The sequence below is a fragment of the Corvus moneduloides genome, chromosome 6, assembly GCF_009650955.1.
Source record: "Corvus moneduloides isolate bCorMon1 chromosome 6, bCorMon1.pri, whole genome shotgun sequence".
Taxonomy (NCBI): Eukaryota; Metazoa; Chordata; class Aves; order Passeriformes; family Corvidae; genus Corvus; species Corvus moneduloides.
In genome coordinates, this window is record NC_045481.1 from 38715612 (window position 1) to 38738583 (window position 22972).

Genomic DNA, 22972 nt, shown 5'->3' on the forward strand with positions numbered 1-22972 from the left:
CGGCGGCGATGGCGGCGGCGGCGGCCGCGCTGGGCCCGGCGCCGGCCCTCTGCCGCTCCGTGCACTGGTTCCGCCGCGGGCTGCGGCTCCACGACAACCCCGCGCTGCAGGAAGCGCTGCGGGACGCCACGTCCCTCCGCTGCATCTATATCCTGGACCCCTGGTTCGCCGCCTCCTCCGCCGTGGGCATCAACCGCTGGCGGTGAGTGGCACCGGGCCTGCGGGCCGCGGGTGGGACCGTGCGGGACGAGGAAGCTCCCGCAGCACCGGAGCGTTCTGGGCGCGGCGTGGGCCGTGTCGGTCGGGCCGCAGCAGCACGCGCTTCCGTGTCGGGCCCCTTCGCTGCTCCCCTCGGCCATCCGCGGGAGGGCGGCTGTGCCTTGTCCGCTTGGCCTCGCCGCGGTTTTCTCAGCGGTGCTGCCTGACTGTGTGGGAGGATGCCTTCAACTTTATGTAATGTCATTAGACTTTCTCATTATCAGTAGGGCGAGCGTATGAGAGCAGCAACCGATGGACGTTTAGCTTTGGGAAACGCTTTTCCCTGAATTTAGAGACAAGGGCAAAGAATCCTCAGCTTCGTGACCGCACCACGCCTTCCGTCTGCCCTTTGGCTGCCGGGCGCGCGTGGGCATGTGCGCACGCAGCTCTGTTCCTCCCGTCCCTCAGATTTTTTAGGGAAATACACATCGGCTGCTGCTAAGAAAGTAGAGATGAAGCTGTGTGGGCTTTTCCTCATCTCTACAAATGGAAAAATGTATAGCATGAGTCATGCCTATGCAAAGATCAAGACCTCATGTACCTGTCGCCAGTAACATTACATAATGCTGTTGTGTCAGGTCTCAGCAGCCTCAACATTTGGAACCGCCAGGTAGGGATTCTCCTGCACAAGACTCCCCTGAATACAAGTGAAGCAGATCTCCCACTACCCCCTCAGAGGAAGTCGACGGACAACCACCTGGCTAAAGATCCTTTGAGAGCTCTTGGAAATGTCACATGGCTGTTCACTAAGGAAACTGTAGTTGTAACTGATTGCCTCTGCTGTGGACCTTAGATTCCTCTCAAGGAATGGGATTTATGGGCCATGTCTATGTGTTTCTAGAACCTCACAGTACAGGATGGCTTAAAAATTGTAAATGTGCAGAAATTATCTCAATGTAGACATTCAAACTACAAAAAATTGTGAATTCTGTTATAGGAGTCTGAAGTGATCTTTCCATAGACCAGACTCTTTACAGGCAGCAGCAGGCAGAAATGCCTTTCACGTGCTGGTGTTGTTGCTGACTGTCCTCATTTGGAAGAACCAAAGTGGTGCCACAACTGATTAATTCCTGATCTGTTTAATCCTAGTTTGTTTTCACCAGCCTTGCAAAGGGAGGGAAGCAGGTGGTAGTCTCCTTTATGTTGTAATCATGGAATATATGAGCAAGGAAAGTTTTTAAAAATATTGTTTTCTTGGAGGTGTGGAATTACTACAGATGTCAGAAACTAGCACTGCTGGCTGTTAGGCAAAAAACATATTAGCAAGTTACTTATGTTGGCCAAAATTCCATTCATTCCCATTGGGAGCCATGGCTTTGTTTTGCTAATTTTTTTTAATCCAAATACTTGTATTCAGAGTTCTGTTCTCCAAAGGCAAATGCTTGTGTTTTCCCTAGTTGTCACAAATTTATCATGTTGAAAATCTCTTGTTATTTAACTGCACAGCATGTGTGAGCCATATGGGACTAATGCTTGTTAAAATTTTTGGAACACCTGGGAGATGTTCATATTTAATAAACGGAAAGTGGGCTGGGGCTCAGGGAGTGGTTTGTTTAGGTTACCTGGACCGGGTTCTGGGTGTTCTCCTTTGTGATAGAGTGCCCTTCTTTCTGTGAACCCTGCGCCCTTTTCTCCCCCCGGGAAGTGCAGAACAAACTTGTTCTGTCTGGAAGCTCACAGTTCACCTTATGGGCTGTGCAGCTGAGGAGAGAGAAGTTGCCACTTTGCAGTGCAATTGTAGCTTAGCTTTCGTTAGCTTTAGGGAGCTGAAGCAGATACTTGCTTCTCGCAGATTGCACTGCAGAGTGGGCATGGAGGACTGAGGGAAAGGTACGGGTTGGTAGGCTCACTTACAAAGGGTTGTGTGTTTGCCAGCAGTGCCAGGTGCTGAGGAGAGACTAAAGATTTAAAGCTGGTGTCTTTTGCAGAGCTAAACAAAACAAAGTGAAGTTACTGTGTAAATGGGGTGATGTGTGACTGGGAGAGCAAATATTATACATTTGGTGGTTTTTAGCTTAGTGAGGGATCAGTAAGACATACCATTAAATGCAGAAAGCACTTACATGGGTTTTTAGAGTTTTGGGGTGAGAGGGAACAGATGAATGTCTTGGTATGCTCTCATCTCTGCCTTCATGGTGCAAGGTGAATTGCAGTTCTCTTTGCAATTACTCAAAGTACAGGTAATTCTTGCCTTGGGAGATCTTGGTGCTCAGTCTTGTGCTACTGATGAGCTAGGAGAGTACATTTCTCTGCTGTGACATGGTGTATTTGTAGCTAGAACTGTAAAACCTGCACAGTTCTTGCAGTATTTTATTACTTTCCTTGGAGTAATGCATCAAAATTTTCTATTTCATATGCAAAATCCTTTCTTGCCCCAAAACCTGTGAAAATATGTACAGAAGGGAATTACATAGTTTATGCTTTTCTCCATGTGGAGAGAGCAGTTGACAGGGGTGTTCTCCCACCTCTGAGGGAGAACATGGGAAGTGGGTTGCAGTAAGAAGAAAATCCTGAAAACCTCTTGCATCTGGACAAGCACAAATTGCATATGAGTGAATGGGAGCTGGCTGATGCTGCAATCTCATAGAAGTTGTTAGACAAACCAGGGATAAATATGAATTCTTGTTTTCTGGTTCTTGTCCAAACTTCCAGTTTGATTTGGTGATGGCAGGTTTGCTGGAGTTCCATGCAAATTCTCATTTGCCTTTTAGCTGTAACCCATCTGACTGACACTAACTGCAGTTGTTTCTTCTCTGCAGATTTCTTCTCCAGTCCCTGGAAGATCTGGACAACAGTTTAAGGAAACTGAACTCTCGCTTGTTTGTCGTGCGAGGGCAGCCAACAGATGTCTTCCCAAGACTCTTTAAAGTAAGAGAATAATTTTTTGGAGCATAGTGAAGAAAAATTGATGACCTGGTGCTAAACTTGCTTTTACTCCCTAATGATTGGTGATTCCCTCAGCATCTCTTTAAGTATAACTAGTTCTTCACTGTAACAAACTTTCCTCCTTAGCTGCTAACTACTGTCCATAAGGGCCAGCTTGGGAGCCAGATCCACATGGGAGCTCAGACTTGCAAGAAATGTAGTAGTAGAGTGTAACCTAGTATGAGGGTGCTCAAGCTTCTGTTTCTGGATGGTGGTCTTGAACTTTGTTTCTCTAAGTCAACTCTCACAGGGCTTCTCTGTGACACACAGACCCTTCTCTGTTGAGAGCTTCTTCCCAATGGCCATTTGCTTACTGCAGTTTTGACTTAGGAAGATTGCTGTGTCCATAGACCTTTACAGACAACAGAAGAAAGTACACTGATCTATATGTGAATTGCAAATAGGATTTTGTGTTAAAATTTAAAAATTCAGGAGCTTTTCTGTTAGTTGACCTTCCTTTTCTTCTTCTGTTCAAGACTGTGGTTTAGTTATCTCAGCAGCAGGATATAGCTTGGGTCCAAGCTTCCTGCTGATGTTCTGTTTAGGATATGGAATATGCAGTTACCTTGGTGGTCAATGATGGATTAGTGGGGTACATTTCTAAAGTGGTATGTCAGTGCTGCAGATGTCAGGGCTAACAAGAGCATCTCCTTGAATATCAAGGCTTTTCATACAGTATCATTTTTCTCCATCCTGCTCTAAAATTGTATTTCCCAAAGTCTTTGAAGCTTTTTGATGATGTCTTTGATAGTGTTACAAAACTAAATGAAATAAAACGCGGCTCCCAATAGCCCTGTGAGTTGGGGTTGTCATGTGGGCTGTGCCTTACATATGGTTGACAGAGCTAGTGTCCCCAAATCCTACTAATTGACCAGCTGCCCAGAAGGAGAGGTAAACTTGAATCTGTACCCTCCTTCTGTAAATGGTTCTGATGTGTATTTGCTGGAGGAGGGCCGTTAGTACTGGGGAGAGGAACTGGACTGCACACATGAGAAGGGGCACTGATACTTATTTTGGCTTCTGCATCTTAACACATGACACAAACTATGTGCTGCTTTTAGCCTTTTCAGAGTCTGGATTATTTTTTTTCTTTTGATCTGCAAATAAGTTCTGGCTAATAGTTGTTCATGCCCTCTTTAGTTCAGGGTATTCACAGGATAATTAAAACTTTCTTGGAGAAAAATGCTCACTTTGGTTAAAGAACAAAAACTAGTTAGCACAGCCTGAAGTCTGGAGAGACTGATTGTGTAATCAGCCAGAACTGCTTTTTTTGCAGTCTGTTTTGTCTGGGCAGGTGAGTTGATGACTATCTCAGGTGTGCTGTAACAGAGCTGAAGATGTAAAGGGAAGGTGATGCTACTACATGGTAAATGTATGGCTTTTGTGGGGATTGAGGCCTCTCCAGAGCTGCTGCACTGAACAGTGCATTAGCAGCAGCTTGTGCCTTGCTGTCAGCTTTTGTGGAGAGGAGAGTTATGTCACATTTGCTACTGCAATACTTAGAGCTAATGTAGTTTCTGCTCTTGCTGCCAGTAGCTGAGCTATGTTGTCACTAACAGTCACTGCAAAGGCACTACTGTGCATGGATACCGTGACAAGTGTACTTGTTAGCAATGTGTTAACCTTTGCAGAAGTTTTTGTCTCACTCTTTCTGAATAAATGTCTGTAGTTTTACCTCTTCTATCAAACTGCACTGTTTGTTCACTGAAGTGTTTTCACAATCCCTTTGGTGTTTTTTTCCCCCTACGTTTTTTCTTTGCTCTAGGTTAGATACTAAGAGGCAAGTTGTCAGTCATTACTCTTCTTTTGTATATCTGCAGCAATTTATTGCCATACAGGTAACAGGTTTTCTGGTTGGTTGTGCTCTGCTTCCTGTGTACTACTGCATTACACAGAGCAGTGACCTTCTCAAAACTCTAGGAAGTACACAAATTTAAAGTGTTGGATGCTTACCTAAAATCTCTGTAAGGCTTAATGGCTTTTTATTCCATTCTTTCAAGGTAGTAATGTGTATTTCTTTGAGACCAAATCCATCTTATCCAAGCCTTCCAGTTGATACTAGCTTTCCTATAGAAGAAAGAAAAGTTTAAAATGGAGCTGTTAAATCACATAGGAGCAGGGCAGGGCCTGGAATGGGTCCGTCTGATCCCTGCTCTGAGTTATGGATGCTGTCATGTTCTTACTTTGAAAAATGAGTGGAGGATCTCTTTGAGATGTACATTCATTGGTACATAACTGTACCAATATTGGTAGCAACTGTACCAACCATAATTTCTGTGTCCTTCCTAAAATTAAATTTAGGACTGAATCTGCAAGTTTAGAAATGTAGGTGGCTTGTACAGTTGTTTTCTGCTTCTAAATTCCCTTCTCCACCTTTGGCATTATTTTTAATGATCTTCAGGAAACTAGCCAGATTTGTTCTTTGTGCTTTGTTTCTGTTTGGCACGTAGAAAAGTCTCCTGTATATCACAGGATATCTAAATATCACAGGATATCTGTATATCTAAATCACAGGGGTTGTTTAGACTGTCTCACTTGGAGAACATGGTTCTTAGTTGTGTGAGGGTTTTTTTTAAGTGTCTGTAGATTTCTGGTTGTGTTTGCTAAACAAATATGTGGGCTGCTGCTCTGCTTGATGGATGTCTTGGAAGGGTCGCTGTGGAAACCATTAAACCTCTTCTCATAGGATTCATTTTCTGAGGAAAACTAGGCCATAGACTTTGAGAACAATCTGTGCTCTAGAAAAGCCTGGAAGAGGCTGAATGCTCTTTCATAAGGCTTATACCATGTAATTTGTGAGGGATCTATTAAAGGTATGAAGATCAGAATAAGTGCATGGCTTGACATGGGGGGTTGGAGCTAGGTGATCTTTAAGGTTCCTTCCAGTCCCAATCGTTCCATAGTTCTGTGATTCTAAAATTACTCCAAGAGGGCAGGACTTTAAATCTGAATTGCAGTATCATACTCTACTGTGCAGACCAGAAAGGTTCATTCAGTTGCCATCCTATGTCCTGCATTTCTCTGTTTCTTGCTGTTTGGGTTGGACATTGGTTTCCTATTGTGTGATGTCTTTAAAGAGACACCAAGAAAAATTTAAAATGTATTGGTTTTAATGTCTCCACATAAAAACACATGGGGTTGAGCAGAACTTTTATTGAAAGAGTTTTCTGAAATGCTGTTTCTGCAAATGCTGGAAGAGGATGGTAAGGTTACTTTGGGACAGCATGCGCAACAAAACCTGATGTTGGTAGACTTGGGGACTGAGCTGAAACCTAAGAATAGTAATAGACAAGAACTGAACCTCCTCTGATGTGTTTTAAACCTGACATCTACAAATTTGCATAGTAGATGTGATGTTTGCTAGAGCTGATAAAATTGTTGCTTCTTTGGTTATCTCAAAGCCAGATTGCTGTTCCTCACAGGAACAGTCTCAAAGCTTCCAGGACTTTAAACTGCTCAGGAATTCTGATATCTTCATTTGTAATTGTGCTGGTTAGAAAGAGTCTTCTGTTTGACATCTGGGTGTATTGTTTTTCTTGCAGGAATGGGGAGTCACTCGTCTCACCTTTGAATACGACTCGGAGCCGTTTGGAAAGGAGAGGGATGCAGCTATCATCAAACTGGCCAAGGAGGCTGGTGTGGAAGTGGTGATAGAGAACTCCCACACCCTCTATGACCTGGACAGGTATGGGGAGAGAAAGGGCAGAGGTGCTGCCTGGGCTAGGCTGGGATTGTCGTGTCTGCAAAGACTGCAGTCTCCTCCTTTACACTGATCACTGTTATCCTGAGTGAGCCTACAAGGATTACTCTGCACACTCAACTTTTGATAAGAACACGTCAAAGTGCTGACAGTGACGTGAATGTACAGAAAGGTGTTGCCTTAAGCTTATTAAACTCTGTACTTGACTGTCATTTAATTTGCTCAGCTGTGTCCTATTGATTGCTCTCCTTGAGCATGTCCTCAATGTATGGACTGCTTTTTCTTGCTTCATTGTAATAAAGGTAGTTGAGCTGTTGTCTCAAACAGGTTATGAAAGCAGGGCTTTTAACTGATGGATGTGCAAGGACAGCTGGAAGAAGTAAAACAAGGTAGATTGGGACAAACTTCTTATTGTAAAACCTGAATGTCTTGTCTTTGTTGTGTGTTTGCTGTAGGAGAGGTTTGTTTTGATGTTGAGTTTTATACATTTACTTATATTATGTATAAATATCTCTCTGTACATGAGATTTTAAACAGTGGTGACAGTCTTTCAGCTAAGACTCTAGGTTATGCTTGACTTCAATGTCGGTACAGTGTTTCAGTACTATTCTTACAGGTTGCTTACTTTTGTTTTTTCTTTCCCCATTTTTTTCCCCCTTTTTCTGATGTGACTTGTGCCAGTAATGCTGAATGTAGAATTTCTCCTATAAATCTTTAACATCCATCATTTCCTATGGGAAGGAGCTCTGCAGTTAGCACATACTGTGTGGAAATGTTTGTCTCTGGAGTGAGGAGGGTTCTTAAACCTGTCTCGTGAGCAGGTGCTTCTTTCTAATTATGTATTAGAAAACCGTATTTATTACCAATGTTTATTACATCCTCACCCCTCTAGTGTCAATGGCCATCACATTCTTCTTCATGTCACCTGTGTCTTTTCTAAGGTGGAGAGTCCTAGTTCATTTAAGTTTTCAGGTGGAATCTCTTCTATATCTCTTCTAAGTTTCGTCACCTTTCTTTATACTTTTATATAAAGGATACTTCATACTTTCTTTATACTCTATGCTTTTTAGAGGTGGAGAGCAGTGGTGGTAACTACAACTAGTGTGCAAAATGTAGGAGCAGCATGGATTTTTAGAGCGCTATAATGTGTCCTGTCTTTTCCTAATAGTCAGTAGCATTATTTTTGCTTTTTCTGAGTGCTGCTAGACATTGAACTGATGTCTCAGGGCTTCCTTCCAGAATGGTCATAGCTATTTGAGAGGCTGCTATGGTATAAATAAGTTTAAGATTGCATAGCTATGCATATGGAGAAACAACATGACCAACACTGCAATTTCATCTGATATTTTTGTCAGCTAGTCGTGTGGTATATAGGGAAATTTTTAAGTTACCTTTTATCTTTAGCTATCTCAGATAGCTTATTGCGTCAGTAAACTTTATCATCGTGCTCTTTCTTGTCCCTTCACAGATATTTTATAAAAAATATTGAGCAGCACAAGCCCTAGCTCAGCTCTGTGTAGGATTGCTCTTCCTGTTGGAAAAATAGATTCCTTCTCTAATTCTGTATCTCAAAGAATTTTCTGTCTGCATAGACCTTTTCCTTTATTGCAAATTATTGTGGTTTCTTTAAATTTTTTCAGTGAGGGATCTAGTCAGATGGCTTCTCAAAATTCATATAGGATATATCAACAGAATCTCCCTTGCCCCAGGCTCAAATGTCTCTAATAGATTTTGAGGCACAACTTCCCTTTACCAAGGCCACATTAACTCTCCAGTATATTGCATATATCCATGCATTCACTGTTTCCATTAGTATTTTCTACCCATCTGCCTAATGCTCTTATCAGTCTATTCATTTGTCCCTCCGATGCTCCTGAAATGCTTTTAAAATCTGGAGTTGTATTTGCTTTCTTTTTTCCCTCATAGTATTTGGACACTTTTATATTACATGCAGCAGCTATTCCTTTGTGTATTTCATTACGTCATTTACAATTTCTGGGTGGATATTTCTGGGTGGCCCTGGCAAGCTTTTGCTTTTCAAGCATAGCATTGTTTTGTGGTACTTCTTCCTGATATCCCAGTCTGTCACAGCATCTGATACATTTTCCTAAAAAAACCCCGAGAGTCATAACCTCCCTAGATACCTCCATAGTGAATACACCTGCAAAAATATATGTGGGGGTTTTCTTGTGCTGTTACAGCCTCTCCTTTCTTTAATGACTTGATCAACTCTTAGCCCTATAAATATCCTGGAGTGTCTGTAAAGGGGATGTTTTTGATTGGGGGTTTTTTGGGTGTTTTGTTTTCCTTGGTTTGTTTGATTTTGGTTTTTTACTACTTACGCTTTTTTTTTAAGGTTTCTCAAACTTTCATTTAGATTAGGAGGTGCAACAAGGCTGTGGTTTTTAATTTAACCTACCAAAGTTTGGTAGGTTTCTATCTTTTTCATTTTTCTGAAGGATTCTGCCTTCTGTTATCTTTGCCGATGCTATTCTTTAGTTGTTTTGACTTTTGGGGTCTTTCTGAAATAACTTTTTCACATCAGTATGGTATTGTTGCTCCTAGAAGGGTGTTAAATTGATGCATGCTAAAGTCACAGTTAGAGCAGGCAAGTGATAACTAACATTTTCAGCTATACCTTAGCACTGTCTAAGACCTAATCATGAAGTGACACTCCTTGTGGGTTCTTGATTTCTGGTTCCATGGAGCAGTCATTTATGGCTACTAGAAAACTAGGTTTTGGCAGGTGATGGGGCGTGATAGATACCCAGTCTGTGTGGATGTACCTGAAGTCTCCAGTTACTCTGACATTTCTTGGTTCTTGGCATCTCTGAGATTTCTCAGCAGGTGGTAATACAGTTTTGATACTGTATGAAGTCTCAGAGTATCTCTCCCTCCAGCTGTGTTACCCAGCCTTCTAACTCATGGTATGTGTTGTCCCTCTGCTCACCCTAATGTTTCTCCTGCATAATTAGCAGGTGATAATAATACCTGGTGGTGGCATCCTATTTCTCATCTTTCTTTAGTCAAGTTTCTGACAAGATTGTCAGCTGGGTTTCAAACAATTTAGACTGTTCTTTCACTCCTACATAAATGAATCCAGCATGTCTCCTCTTGTCCCCTGCAGTGTATTCCTGGTACCACCTCCACCAGCTCCTTTCAAACATTTGCCAAGAGCCTGTTCAGTTAACTTGTGAATTTGACCCGTTTTACCCAGTAGGAAGATTACAGTGTGCCCCTTGTTGGCACTGCCAGCATAGCTGTGCAATTATCAGAGCATCTTTCCCCTCCTTTTCCCCAAAACAAGGAGAGTGGTATAGAAACTTATTATCATTGCTGGTAAATACTCCTAAGAAAATCTGAGAATTCCCAGTCAAGATTAGCAATGTTCAGATTGTAGAAGTCAGACAGAAAAGATAATCTCTTGGGTATCAGCTGAGCTTGCTCAAAGCCTTTACTTGACAATTATTCTGTCTGACAACTTCCGCATGACAGGTTGTTTCCCTGGATCTGCCTGTTTTCTCCTCCTTAGGATCTAAATCCTTTGTAGTGTGTTTACTGATGGTCAGCACTGTGGTTTCTGTAATCCCAGGCAGGCTGGGTTGTTCAGCGGGAGTGGTTTAGGTCAGAAAAGAACACTGTGATCCTGTGTGTTTGTAGCATGCATCAGGATCAGCTTTTCCTCAAATACCCTAGCCTAAGGCTGAAATGACAGTAAAATGTGTTCTCATAGGAGCATGTACTAACTTAAAGGAACCAAAGCATGGGGAAGCATGCATGCTTTGGTGGTTCTGCAGGCCAGTACACTATGCCAAAAAGGGGGGTTATTTTTAAGGTTTAGTCAAACTTCCGCCTGCCACATCTTGTTATCCTCTCCTGTCTTGCATGGTTTTCTGGTGTCAGGTTTTTTTCCCCACTGCCTATACCCAGCCTGTCATCAAGTCACTTCTTCATCTCTCATCTGCTCAGTGTTTCTGCAGAAGTTGAATTGTTTGTTCTTTGTTCAGCATCTGTTGGATGGACAGATCAGTTGGTTATCTCTCCATCTCTCCTCTCTGAATCTGTAGAAATACCCCTTGTTCTGTGTCCACGAAGTCCTCCATGAGCTCTCTGGAGCAGAGATTTAGATCAGAGCAATTGCATAAGCTGGCAAGGCTAACGAAATAGTCCGCGTGAATTGGTACTGGGGTGCGTTGGGCAGCCTGCGTGCTGAGTGCTGGCAGCCAGCTCTTCCTCCCGCAAGGAAGCGGGGGAGCACATCCAGTCCCTTGCCAGAACCCAGCCTTGTCATTTGCAAGTGAGCTGAGGTGTCAGGTTTTTGAGGCCAGCAGCTTTCCTAAGCCCACTAGCCATCCCGCAGGGGCACTGCTGTGGAGATGTGAGTCAGAAGCTGACACCTGTGAGGGTGTGCATTTGAGTGTGCAGACACTGCTGTCACAGGTGACTGACTGTAGGATACCTTTTAATAATCATAGCAGTGCTGGAACTATGTTTGGTCAGATTTGGATTGCCTGCATTCCTGAGGTGAAGTGTGACTGTGTGACTGATGGTCAAAAAGACCCTCGTAACTTCTGGCATCAAGGTCAGATGCTGGGCAGCATATTGCTAGTTTGGCAGCACAGCCAGTTTTGGGTGTGCTCACTAAGGTTAGGTTCTGTGTGGTGAATACAGTGATTCTCTGTTCCGCTTCAAGAAAACTAGAGCAATTGCCACATGCGGCAAATTGGGCTGGGGGAGATGGATGAAGTGAGGGTATTAAATCCTGGAGAGGGGCCTCCCTTTTTTTGTCATTGAAAGTCCTGTGGAAGTATATGGTCTGGATTAGAAGGTCAGTATGAGGAAGGAAAGGACTCCTGCTTGGGGAGCTTCCTGTGCAAATTTTTGTACAGAAGGCTGAACAGTACTACAATACCTAGTATGTGTGGTATAATATCCGATATTGTGCAATACCAGATATTCAATACTTCTTTTCATGGCAGTACTGTGAAAGGTCCAGATTTAGTGCATAATGCCCGTGTCAGATGCAGTGAAATGTGCAACTTGTCCTAGTCCTATCTTAAAGTTGTTTGTGTCCCAGATCCAGTAACTGTTGAGGAATTCAGGAGCTGTACTAGGTAACTTCACTCATATTCACATCCTTGAGGATTTCAAGTACAGATGCTGGCATCCATCTGCCAGTCAACAGTGATTTGCTCCAACTAGCTAGCTGTCCACAGAAGTTTTAGCTGTGGATCTTGCATAATGGTGTGGATCTCGGACTGAATGGCAGCTTTAGCAGGCGTGTGGAAGAGGACTGAAAAAAGAGGCAGTGTGGAAGAAGCAGCTTCCCTGCCCCCATCCCAAGCACCTCAGGGCAAACATGGTGCAGCTTTGTCACGTTTTCTCTTTCAAGCTCTGAATTCCTATGGAAACAAGTGAGCCTCTCTAGAGTGCTGCAACTGGAAATGCCTCACTTCTCATCCAGTGGAAACACTGATTTTCTGGGGATCTTTGGCTGGTCCTGTTCGGGGGCTCACAAAGCAGCCACAGAGAAGATTGTGGTGGGCAGTATTCATGAGAGTTCTATCATTTCGTGCCATCTCTGGGGCGGAACATGGAGACAGACAGCGAAAAAGTGTATGCAGGAAAGCAGAGGACATGTGCTGTTGTGTGGTGTGGTGATGCAGGACAGAAAGTGTTGGCTGTAAGGCAAATGCAAACAAATACATCTGCCTCTGCGTATGTCAGTGCTGTGCCCACACTGTGGCCATGCTTATAGCCTGGCACTAAAAATGTACAGTGCTTTGGACTCTGTGCACGTCCCGACGGCCTTCCCTCCCTGTCCTGTTCGTTAATGTCTTTATCTCCCAGTGTTTACAACTAAAAAGCAGAAAACCGAGAGGAAACTGCAGGAGGCTTCATTTTTAATCTGTTCAGCCGTGCTGCCCGTGGGGAAGGCTCCGCTTCACTCGGCCGGGGCGGGGGGTGGGAGGCCTGGCTGCCGGCCGGGGCTGCTCCCGGTGCGGCGGGGAAGCCGGGTCACCGCGGAGCACACGTGCGGGAGCGCCCGGCGCCGGCGTGTCGCTCCGCCCCGCCACACGTGCGGCCTCGGGGGAAGGGGCGGCACATGGCGCCGCCGGAACACTCGGCTCTAAGACCGGCCCCTTGCATAAGCTGTTGATTGTAATGGGTGGGGAAGGCTGCTGTGCTGCAGCTCCTGAGTGAGCTGTGGGGTTGCCTGCCTCCGCTTTATGTAATGCTGGCGATCCCCGTGCTGTCGGCTTTGCTGTTAACTCCTTCCTCTCCTGCAGGAGAGGGGTTAAAAATGGCATCTTTCAGCCTGGGGAAATTGACCTTGCCCTTGGGGCTTCTCAGAGCTCTCAGTCCCAGGAAAAATAAGACCGCGTGGCCCCAGCAGGCTGTGGGTGCTTGGTGAAGTAGAGGAATGGGGAACCGTGACTGTCTTTTTCCATGGTGTGATCTGACAGAGGTCCATACCATGAGACAGGGCTGCTCGTGACCTTATGGCACAGGGGAGGATGGTGATCTCTCTAATCACGGGGAGAGAGGAATGATGCAAACTGGGATTTGTCTCATCCAAGATAGATGGAGGAGGGGTCACTAGCAGGCTGGGTCTTCTGTGTCAGACAAGAAGGAAGTAAGGTCAGAATCAGGTTAGGATATCACAAGGTGTCAGGGGAACAGATGCAGATCTAGGATTTGTCATCTTGGGGAGACAGAAAGGCAGTAATCAGATAAAGATTTCATACAGGGGTTTGATGAGGAGTTCTGGGAGAGAGATGTGATATTCAGCCTGATTCAGCTGTAGCTGTTTCGGTTTTTTTTTTTTTCCCTGTGGAGATGAGGAAGTATGTGCTGTTTTGTCTTCTGATGTATTTTAGGATTTTATTCAGTTGATTTTAATATCCCTTTGAGGGATGCATCAAGTGAAATATAAGTCTATAAGGATTTCTGTATCCAGAATGAAAGGCTGTCCTGAGTAGAGATAGCAGGGTCCAGTTTGGATGTCATTTCCTTGTGTCGTCTGTGGTAGTGAGGCTGTTTGTTTCACCTTGTTTATTTTGTCTCCAGAATAATTGAGCTGAATGGCCACAAGCCACCCCTCACCTACAAGCGCTTCCAGGCCATCATTAGCCGTATGGAGCTCCCAAAGAAGCCAGTGAGCACTGTAATAAGTCAGCAGATGGAAACATGTAAAGTGGACATCCAGGAAAACCATGATGATGTCTATGGGGTCCCATCCCTGGAAGAGCTGGGTATGTGTCAAGAGTGAAGGCAAGGATTACTGCCAGCTGAAATGGGATCTAGTGGAACTGTTTCCAGTGGCTGGCACATGTTCTTACCTGACATGGGCTGCCTCTAGCCATAGAACAGCCTAATTCTTTCAGCAAGTGCCAGACCTTGTGATAACACACTGGCATCCCTTGCACTGCTGTGGATGCCCAGCATCCCCTTTAGCATTGCTCTGAAGTGCTCTGCATCTGTCCTTATGTTCTCTGCTATACTGAGCATGTAACCACTGTATTAGGATCGCATGTCCTCAGCAGCTGCTTTCCTCCTACTGCCGTCTCAGGCACGTTGTGTAACAGACCTGAAGAGGTAAACTAACTGTGTACCAGCTTTAGATAATTTCATTCAGTTACTGCCAAGCAGCACCAGTTTGGGAACTTAACAAGACAAAAGATATTACAAAAACTTCTTTCACTCATCCTGCTGTGCCTTACAGTCCTGTAAGACTTGAAGAAGGAGATGAATGCAAGACCTACATCAGGGAAGCGGATCTAAATGCAAGGGAAGAAAGGACTAATGCAGAATACTGTCTGTGTGTGTGTGACTGGAGGCTCCATACCAGCTTTATAGGAAGTACCTTAAGGTACCTTCCTGGTACCTTAAGGCGCAGTTTTGACAGTCATGTAAAAGCGTGGGGCTTCACAACAGGAGTATCCTAAAGGCTGCAGTTCTGCATAGATCGACCTTCTTTATTGTCTGGCCAAATGTGAGACTGCCTGTAACCTTACACTGCTCTGCTTGCTGCCAGGGGAGGCTCCTCTGTCAGCCCAGAGCAGTGCAGGGAGACTGCATTACTGCTTCCCCGTTTGCAGTGGTTCGTTTGCACTAATCCAGTGCCTTCCCCAGCACCAGCCTCAGCAGAATTAGGAGCTTCACCAGAAGCAGTTGGGCTACCTAGTGAGCTGCTGATGTTGATGGCAAGGTGTTTTGTAAGGCAGAGCTGTGGAGCAGATGTTTTATTGCCAGCTGCTCAGCCTTTGGAGCAGAACCCTGTGGGTAGTGCTGACACACCAGAGAGAATGCTGGCTGTGAGCAGTGGGGAAAGTCACCATAAGGCAGCCTGAAGCATTGCAGGGAGAGGCCCTTGAAGTGCAGTGTCATGAGCAGGCTCTCCTCATATCCTACATGATTTGCCTGCTGTACAAGGATTAGAGCAGCAAATAAGCCATGTTAGGCAACTGTAGTATGTACTGTCTTGCTGTTGTTAATGCTTAATCCCATATCTATGGCCTTTGTCTAGGCATGGCTTCAAATCTTACAAAGTTCTTTCTCTCAGGCTTTCCTACAGATGGTCTTGCCCCTGCAGTTTGGCAAGGAGGGGAGACGGAAGCTCTGGCACGGCTGGATAAACACTTGGAAAGAAAGGTAACCCATTATTTAAGTGGTGATTCCTTCAGACTGTGCCTCCAAATGAAAAATGTAGTGCTGCCCATTACCCTGTTCCCTGCTCTTCCTAGCAGTGCTCATAACATTCACTCTGGAAAGGAGTGTTTGTTATTGTTGGAGTATTCCTGTGATCTTGGGTTGTGTGTGGAGCAGGGAGCTCATGGGATTCCTCAGGCCCAAAAAATTTAGAGCAGTGTATTATTTATGCTGCTGTTTGAAGCACATGGGACTCTTTTCCTTGTTTCTACCTCTCAGTTTCCTTTAGAGGAGTGCAAACTTGGAAATTCTCCCATAAGTTGTTCAGTCGCTGCCACACTGCACACGGTCTCTTTTTATCTTCACCTGAGGTATTAGTGTGAGTACGTGCTTACAAAAGAATGCCTTCTCCTTGTTCATCAGCTTCTTAATAGGGTGTCTCACAGGCTGGCATTCCTTGAGCCCCTTGTTGAAATAATCAGATTTTTTTCAGTAGGGCTTGTGTTCTTGATTATAGTGCACAAGGCAAACAATTTCAAAGTAATGAAAGGTGGCCCAGCTGCAGAAGCATGACTCAATTTTAAGCATTTTGTACTTCTTTAATGCTGGGTGGCGTGATATGGAAATCAAAGCATAAATACTTGTGCTGAAGAGGGAATAAACTATCAACATAATGCTCCACAACAGGGTCTGAATTTCCCCAATCTTCTTGTTCAGTGTGTGACATGAGATAGACATGCCTGGACATAAACAGTTGTGTTAGCTTGTATCCTAAGGAGCTCTCAGGGTTGTTAGCTCCTGTATGCAAAGCAAATTAATCCTCTTGGGCAAAATAATGGACTGGTTTAAATTCTGGAGCAAAGGTTTTTCATTTCTTCAATGGGGCATGGGGCTTGGGATTGCCTGCTGGAGATCTCTCCCAGCAGTGGTTGGAAGTAAATAGAAGAGGCACTGCTGTCAGACCTTAGTGGCCTCACCACCTGCACAGAGGCTTGCCATTAGCAGTGTCCCACAAGTACAAGGGGTTTTTGGCTTATTTCTCCTGAATCTGTCTAGGCATGGGTTGCGAATTACGAAAGACCAAGGATGAACGCCAATTCATTGCTGGCCAGCCCTACAGGACTCAGTCCCTACCTGCGTTTTGGCTGCTTGTCCTGCCGCTTGTTTTACTATCGTCTCTGGGAGCTGTATAAGAAGGTAAGACAAAAGGTTCATCTGGAAGGCAGGCGGGGTTTGAGCATATACAGCAGGATGCTGGTTGCCAGACAACGTGCCAGAATTGGTACAAAACATACAGTTGCCTCCCTAGTGTTTGATTGTTAGGCTGAGCTTGTTGCTACTACAGAGGAGGCTTTTGGGTAAGAAAAAGTAATTCTCCTGTATATACTCACACAGGCCTTAAATCTGGTGGTATCTTGTTCTTCAGTCTGGACTTCCATGTTACAAGCCACATAGAGCCTTTTACTGTTAGTTTTACATTGTTCCAGTCACTTGTCATTGTACTGAGTGAACCCGTGTCAGTGCTCTGACTTTACCATCTGGGCTTTCTGATAAGGAGTGATCTGGCATTGAGCTCCTTTATCGCAGTGGTCAGTAGCTGACTCAGGAAATGTGTGTAAATGCATGGGTGGCTCACAGCTCAGCTTCATGAAGCCAGCCCTTCTCATGCTTGTGAATATCCATGTTCCCTCTGCACAGGTGAAGCGGAACAGCACACCCCCCCTCTCTCTGTATGGACAGCTTCTGTGGCGGGAGTTCTTCTACACAGCAGCCACCAACAACCCGAAGTTTGATCGCATGGAGGGGAATCCCATCTGCATACAGATCCCCTGGGACAGGAACCCTGAAGCCTTGGCAAAGTGGGCAGAGGGCAAGACAGGCTTCCCTTGGATTGATGCAATCATGACTCAACTGAGACAAGAAGGGTGGATCCACCATCTGGCCAGGCACGCAGTGGCCTGCTTCCTGACCAGGGGTGACCTCTGGATCAGCTGGGAGTCAGGAGTCAGGGTGAGTCCTGGCATTTTCAGGTATTTGCAGGAGGCCATAAAGAAAACAAAGTGTCCCTGGCACTTGCTGCAAGGATGGGCACACAGGTATGGATTTTGCTTCATGTGTAAAAGGTGCATGGAAGAGAGGATTTGCTAGCAGGCTCTTGGACAGCCAATAGCCTGACTTCTTTCTGCCTTCTACTGTGAGGCTCTGACAGTATCACAAGCCTCAAGTAACCGTAACTAAATGTATGTGGGACCTACTGGTAAATATGGACTAGGATTTTGGAGACCTTTTAGTTTTGGGGGGTTTTTTGGGAATATTCTCTCAGTCCATCTGTTTTCTTTGCAAGTTTAATGTCACTTCTTAACTGGACCTTTTTCCTCATTATAAAATCCATCACCGTGCCGGTCAGGGAACGCTCCATGACTGTGAAATCTGAGTCTAGAGTCTCTCAAGGAAAGAGGTAAAAGATCCTCCTGTTGGGCCATCTGAAGGGACAGACAGCTCGAACCTACCCAGTGTACATACTGCCCTACACAAAAAGTGGAGGCAGGGGAGCTGACAAAGAGCATAATTGAAAGTGCTGCCTAAGTGCAGCATCTGTGCATGGATGTGAGTGAGTTACTGCTGAAACCTTTCTGCCTCGTGGTGGTAGTGTGCTGTGGGACCTTCAGAGGGGTTCCTTATTGTTGCTTTGGTGCACGTTCTTCTGTGCAGCATCCTCTCCTTCCCAAGGTTGGTGCTTTATATTTGTTATGCCTGCCAGGCTAGGATCAATACCCAAAGCTTGCTGCAACACTAGGTAGTGATTTAGTCTGTAGCTGCATGAGAGATAAGTCAGCACTTTATCTGTGTGAGCAGACCATGCCTCCCTAAGTGAAAGTGTCAGGAAGTGAGATACATTGACCAGCCAACTGACTTCAGCCAGCAGATCACCTCTATGCTGCTGCTCTCTTCTCATAGCTCAGTGTCTGCCATTTGAAATAGCAATCCTGGGTCCTACTGCCACAAAGTCCTGCCCAGGGATGGTCTCAGTGCCTTTTCCTCCAATTGCTGCAGGTGTTTGACGAACTGTTACTGGATGCAGATTTCAGTGTGAATGCAGGCAGCTGGATGTGGCTCTCGTGCAGCGCATTCTTCCAGCAGTTCTTCCACTGTTACTGTCCTGTGGGCTTCGGACGGCGCACAGACCCCAGTGGTGACTATGTAAAGTGAGTGATGTTACTGGAGCTGATCTATCTTTCTGGATCTGTAAGCCCAAATCAATCAGTGGCTCACAGGTGCACGGCACTTTCTGTGCATTGTGTGTGCTACATTTTTTTGTGTGTGCTTTTTACTTGTGTTTCAGGAGGTATCTGCCCAAACTAAAGGGTTTCCCCTCACGATATATATATGAACCGTGGAATGCCCCAGAGTCTGTGCAGAAGGCAGCCAAGTGCATCATTGGGGTAGACTACCCCAAACCCATGGTGAACCATGCAGAGACCAGCCGACTGAACATTGAGCGCATGAAGCAGATCTACCAGCAGCTGTCACGCTACAGGGGCCTCTGTAAGTACCAGCAATTGCAAAAGTTTGTGTCTTTAACAGGAGATAGAATGCTGAGAGGAGAGGTCACGATTTAAAATAGGTATTACTTGTCTCTCTGGCCTGTTCTTACAAGAGGAAGCAGTCCCTCTCAAATCTTCTCAGTTGGTTTCCAGGGAGAGCTCCATTATGTTCTCAGACAGCTAAGAGTGGAGTTTGTTTAGGTCTGAGAGCTGCTGATAGCATAGCACCATCCATATACCACCAATGGTCCATTCTTCACTTTGGAAAAGAACCTAAGTAGTGTATTCTAAATAAATTCACTGCTGGATCACCATGTGTGTCTGTGGTCAGCACTGGGTGAGTGCAGCTCTGAACTCCTCCTGCTTTAGGATATGGGTGTGCTGGTTGGTGATCACTAAGGTATTTCTGTGTGAAAAGCTTCTCCCAGCCCAGGTGTGCTTTGTTTCTTAACTAAGATCTTCTTGCCGTTCTCTAGGTTTACTGGCATCTGTCCCTTCATGTGTGGAAGATCTCAGTGGCCCAGTCACAGACTCAGCTTCGGGGCAGGGCTGCAGCACCAGTACAGGTGAGTTGGAGCTATTTGTGTGCTTTTGAGTTTCATGTCAACTTAAAGATTATAGGCAGGAGATGACTTTTGCTAATAAGAAGAGGGTGTGTAGCTAGGAAAATATAGATTACATTCACATTCCTTTATGCTTTCTTCAGAAGTCCCCAGTGAGCCTTCATTTCTAAAAGGGCTGAAGAATAAGAGTTCATTAATGTGAATCTTTTATTGCCTGTATGGGATCATATACAGCCACTTAAGGTAGAAGTGCAGATCACTGTAGGGCTAATCAGGTATAATTAAGCTGTCCTCTGTCAAAGGAGGATACTTTTGTGTTTGTTCTGGGTGACTTAATTCTGCTTTTAACAAAGATTTTTTGTAAAAGTTTTCAGGGAGGCTGTGACCAAATGTCTCTGTGCTTGTGCAGTCTTCTTTCTCCCAGCTCTGTGGCAGGGTAGGCCAGGGTGTACTTGTGAGGCCATCTAAACACAGGGGAACCATTCCAGTGACTCTTCTTCCCTCTACAGCAGTGAGGCTGTCTCAAGCAGACCAGGCTTCTCCAAAACGCAAACACGAGGGAGTGGATGAGCCATGCACTGAAGAACTGTACAAAAGAGCCAAAGTGACAGGTCTCCCAGCTTCAGAGATCCCTGGAAAGAGTTCGTGATTGTGAGTAGCTCCTAGTGTGATCTGGCTTAAACTACCTGGTTCTGGAAGCTAACAAGGCTCAATCTTTACTCCCACCATTTTAATGAACAAAATGGACCTCCTTGTGGAGGGATGTGGCTCCTAAGTGGATTTCCACAGCCCAGTAATATGGCAGTGGTCTGCCTGCCAGTTGTTTTGATTTTGTGTAACATGCCATTAGCTCAGTTGTCCAGTGAAGAGCGGTGCCCTGCTGCTGGAGCTGTCCACAGCCAGGTTTGCCCATCTGGTGAGGGTATGGGCTAGAGCAGGAGAGCAAGCAGGGCCACTCATCTGCCTGCAATGCTCCAGATCCTGGCAGGGAAGCAGCTGGTCACATGTTCTGCCAACTTTTCAGTATGACGGGAGGTCAAGACAAATTCTCTCTTTTGCTTTCTCCTGCAGCCAGCGACAAGCACCTTGCAAGTGAAGAGGGAGAGTGCTGAAGAGGTGACCAGAAGAGTAGGAACTGCTGTCACAGAGGGACTGGAACTTGTGATCCGCAACAGAAAATCCGGGGTCTCATATAACCGTGTAATTCCAATAGCTGCCACAGAAGGGCACTGCATTACTCGTGCTTGGGAATATTTGGCTTTCTGGTCTTCAGAGAGCCAAATACATCTCTTCTCAGCCATGCCCAAAATCTGCCCACATTAAAGAGGGCAAGAACCTTCTGTCAACTTGCTCACTCCCAGGTGTATCTTTCTTTTCTGACAATGGCTCAGTGCACGTGACTTGATGCATTGATGTAAGAATCAGCATCTGCACATCTCAGAAATAGTGAACATCCTTTCTCATCAGTAGTACTAGGTAGTGATGTATGCTGATTAATTCAAATTATAGTAGGAGTTAAGAAGGAAGCTGCTACAGTGTCAAAAATGAGAGTACCCATCCTACGAGAGAACAGGGAAAACTCGGTATTTCTTTCATTAGGCTAGGCTGATGAGGAAGGAAATGCTTCCTGAGTTAATCAAGGTAGTGCTTATGTGGGATGGAAACAAAATGAAGGTCAACTGTAGCACAAGAACAGATACACTTGAAAAGCACTTAAAACTTTCCCTACAAAAGAACCTTGCCACTGCAGGTGAGCCATAGTGCTATTGCCTGGAATGGGCGGCTTCAGAGCTATTTGACATCTGGGGAAAGAGGGACTCTACAACTCCCTGAAAGGAGGTTGTAGGCAGGTGAGGGTCGATCTCTTCTCCCAGGCAACCAGTGACAGGACAAGAAGACAAAGTCTTAAGCTGCACTGTGGGAAGTTAAGGCTGGACATTGGGAAAAAGTTCTTCACAGAAAGAATGGTTGGGCACTGGAACCAGGGAGGTGGTGGAGTCACCATCCCAGAGGTGTTTAAGAAAAGACTGGATGTGGCACTCAGTGATCTCGAAGGTCTTTTCCAACGTAGTTGATTCTGTGACTCTGAGAAGGAGGAATTCTTCAGAGAATAAGATCATGCCTTGATATGAGCAAAAGCAGTATCTCTGCTTTGAAAGAGTAGATCTGATCCAAGTAATAAGGAAGCTACACCTGGCCCAGCATTCTACAATATTTCCTTCCCTTAATGAGAGCGCTCAAATGAAGTGACCCCTGTCTGGTGTGTAGCCTGTGCAGTGCCTCATACTGATAGAGGATGTATTACACATCAGCTCCTTGAAGTGAGTCTTCCTCGAGCTCAGTCTCCAGTGTCCATTCTGTTTGCTCCTTTCTGTATTGGCATCTGTGTTTTGAGTTTGCACAGAGTAAACTCCTGTACCTCATGCCCTGCCCACTGCTCCCCCTTGCCCCTTGCATTCACACTGGTGCTTTGTAGCCTAGCAAGGTGATTGTGTAGCTTTCCTGGCTCTTAACTATACGCTCCTTGTCGGGTCCTGTTACTTGTCAGGTCAGCACAGTGCTGGCAGAGTGCCTCTACTTGCCACCAATGAGTGCAAGGGAGAGTAGTACTGCAGAAGATTCTCTCTCATGGCTGTTTCAAAGAAGGATTAGATTGAGTAGCTAGTCCTGAGCAATGGGCTGCTGTTGGCACTGTTTTCAGTTGCTGTCCAAAACCTTTCATCCCTGCCTGGCACAGATAGTGTGGGGCTATATGTGAGTTTGTGCAACTAACTGCTTGGGGAGTACAGGAGTTATCTCCCACTGGGATAATCAGATTCAGTTTTGGAGCCTGTGTTTGAACCCAGAGCAACAAGGCTGCAAATAGAAACTGAGTCAAATGTACCTGAGAAACCTGAAGCGGTTGAATTGAGTCTGTGAATAAATTTAATGAATAGCTGAATAACCTTTCCTTCCCCCTTCCCTGGGGCACTGATCTTATGTTCTTTTTCCACAGAGAATCCACTGGGCAGACTGAACAAGTAAACAAAGATTCTCTTTTCCTAACCTTACTTTCTTCCAAACTACTATTCATAGTCTGCCTGTGGATGACCCAGTCATCAGTAGGTTTTGTCCCCTTCAGTCTGACCCAGCTGTTACTCCCATTGTCTTGGGGGTATAAGGGTATAAAGAAAAAGAGATGCTCCATTACCCCCATCTTCTGCTGCAGAGAGAAGAAAGGGGAAAGACATGCACTTTGTACACATAGGTTACAGAAATTGTCATTTGGAGAGTTTCATGCTTAGGCAATGGTCTGTAAATACAACTTTTTATAAATGTCTTTAACCCGC

The 22972-nt window shown here is 45.2% G+C and overlaps 1 protein-coding gene across 2 annotated transcripts; it reads left to right on the forward strand.

Moving 5' to 3' along the window:
• CRY2 (cryptochrome circadian regulator 2) lies at nucleotides 1–22972 on the forward strand. 2 transcript variants are annotated; one of them, XM_032111093.1, is made up of 12 exons: nucleotides 1–202; nucleotides 3018–3126; nucleotides 6726–6868; nucleotides 13955–14139; nucleotides 15450–15538; nucleotides 16592–16732; nucleotides 17234–17545; nucleotides 18590–18741; nucleotides 18879–19081; nucleotides 19557–19646; nucleotides 20153–20294; nucleotides 20715–22972. In XM_032111093.1, the coding sequence occupies exons 1-11, from the start codon at nucleotides 9–11 to the stop codon at nucleotides 20290–20292; spliced, it is 1758 nt and encodes a 585-aa protein (XP_031966984.1). In that variant the 5' UTR covers nucleotides 1–8; the 3' UTR covers nucleotides 20293–20294; nucleotides 20715–22972. The 2 variants fall into 2 exon arrangements, with proteins under 2 accessions (XP_031966984.1, XP_031966985.1); XM_032111094.1 differs by having other exon boundaries at nucleotides 20156–20294.

Bases quoted from the DNA above. Each gene is read 5' to 3' on its own strand.
- CRY2 (XM_032111093.1), top strand. From the start codon at position 9: ATGGCGGCGGCGGCGGCCGCGCTGGGCCCGGCGCCGGCCCTCTGCCGC. The intron at 16,733-17,233 runs GTAAGACAAAAG...CCCTCTGCACAG, and splicing joins TCTGGGAGCTGTATAAGAAG to GTGAAGCGGAACAGCACACC. The intron at 18,742-18,878 runs GTGAGTGATGTT...CTTGTGTTTCAG, and splicing joins CCCAGTGGTGACTATGTAAA to GAGGTATCTGCCCAAACTAA.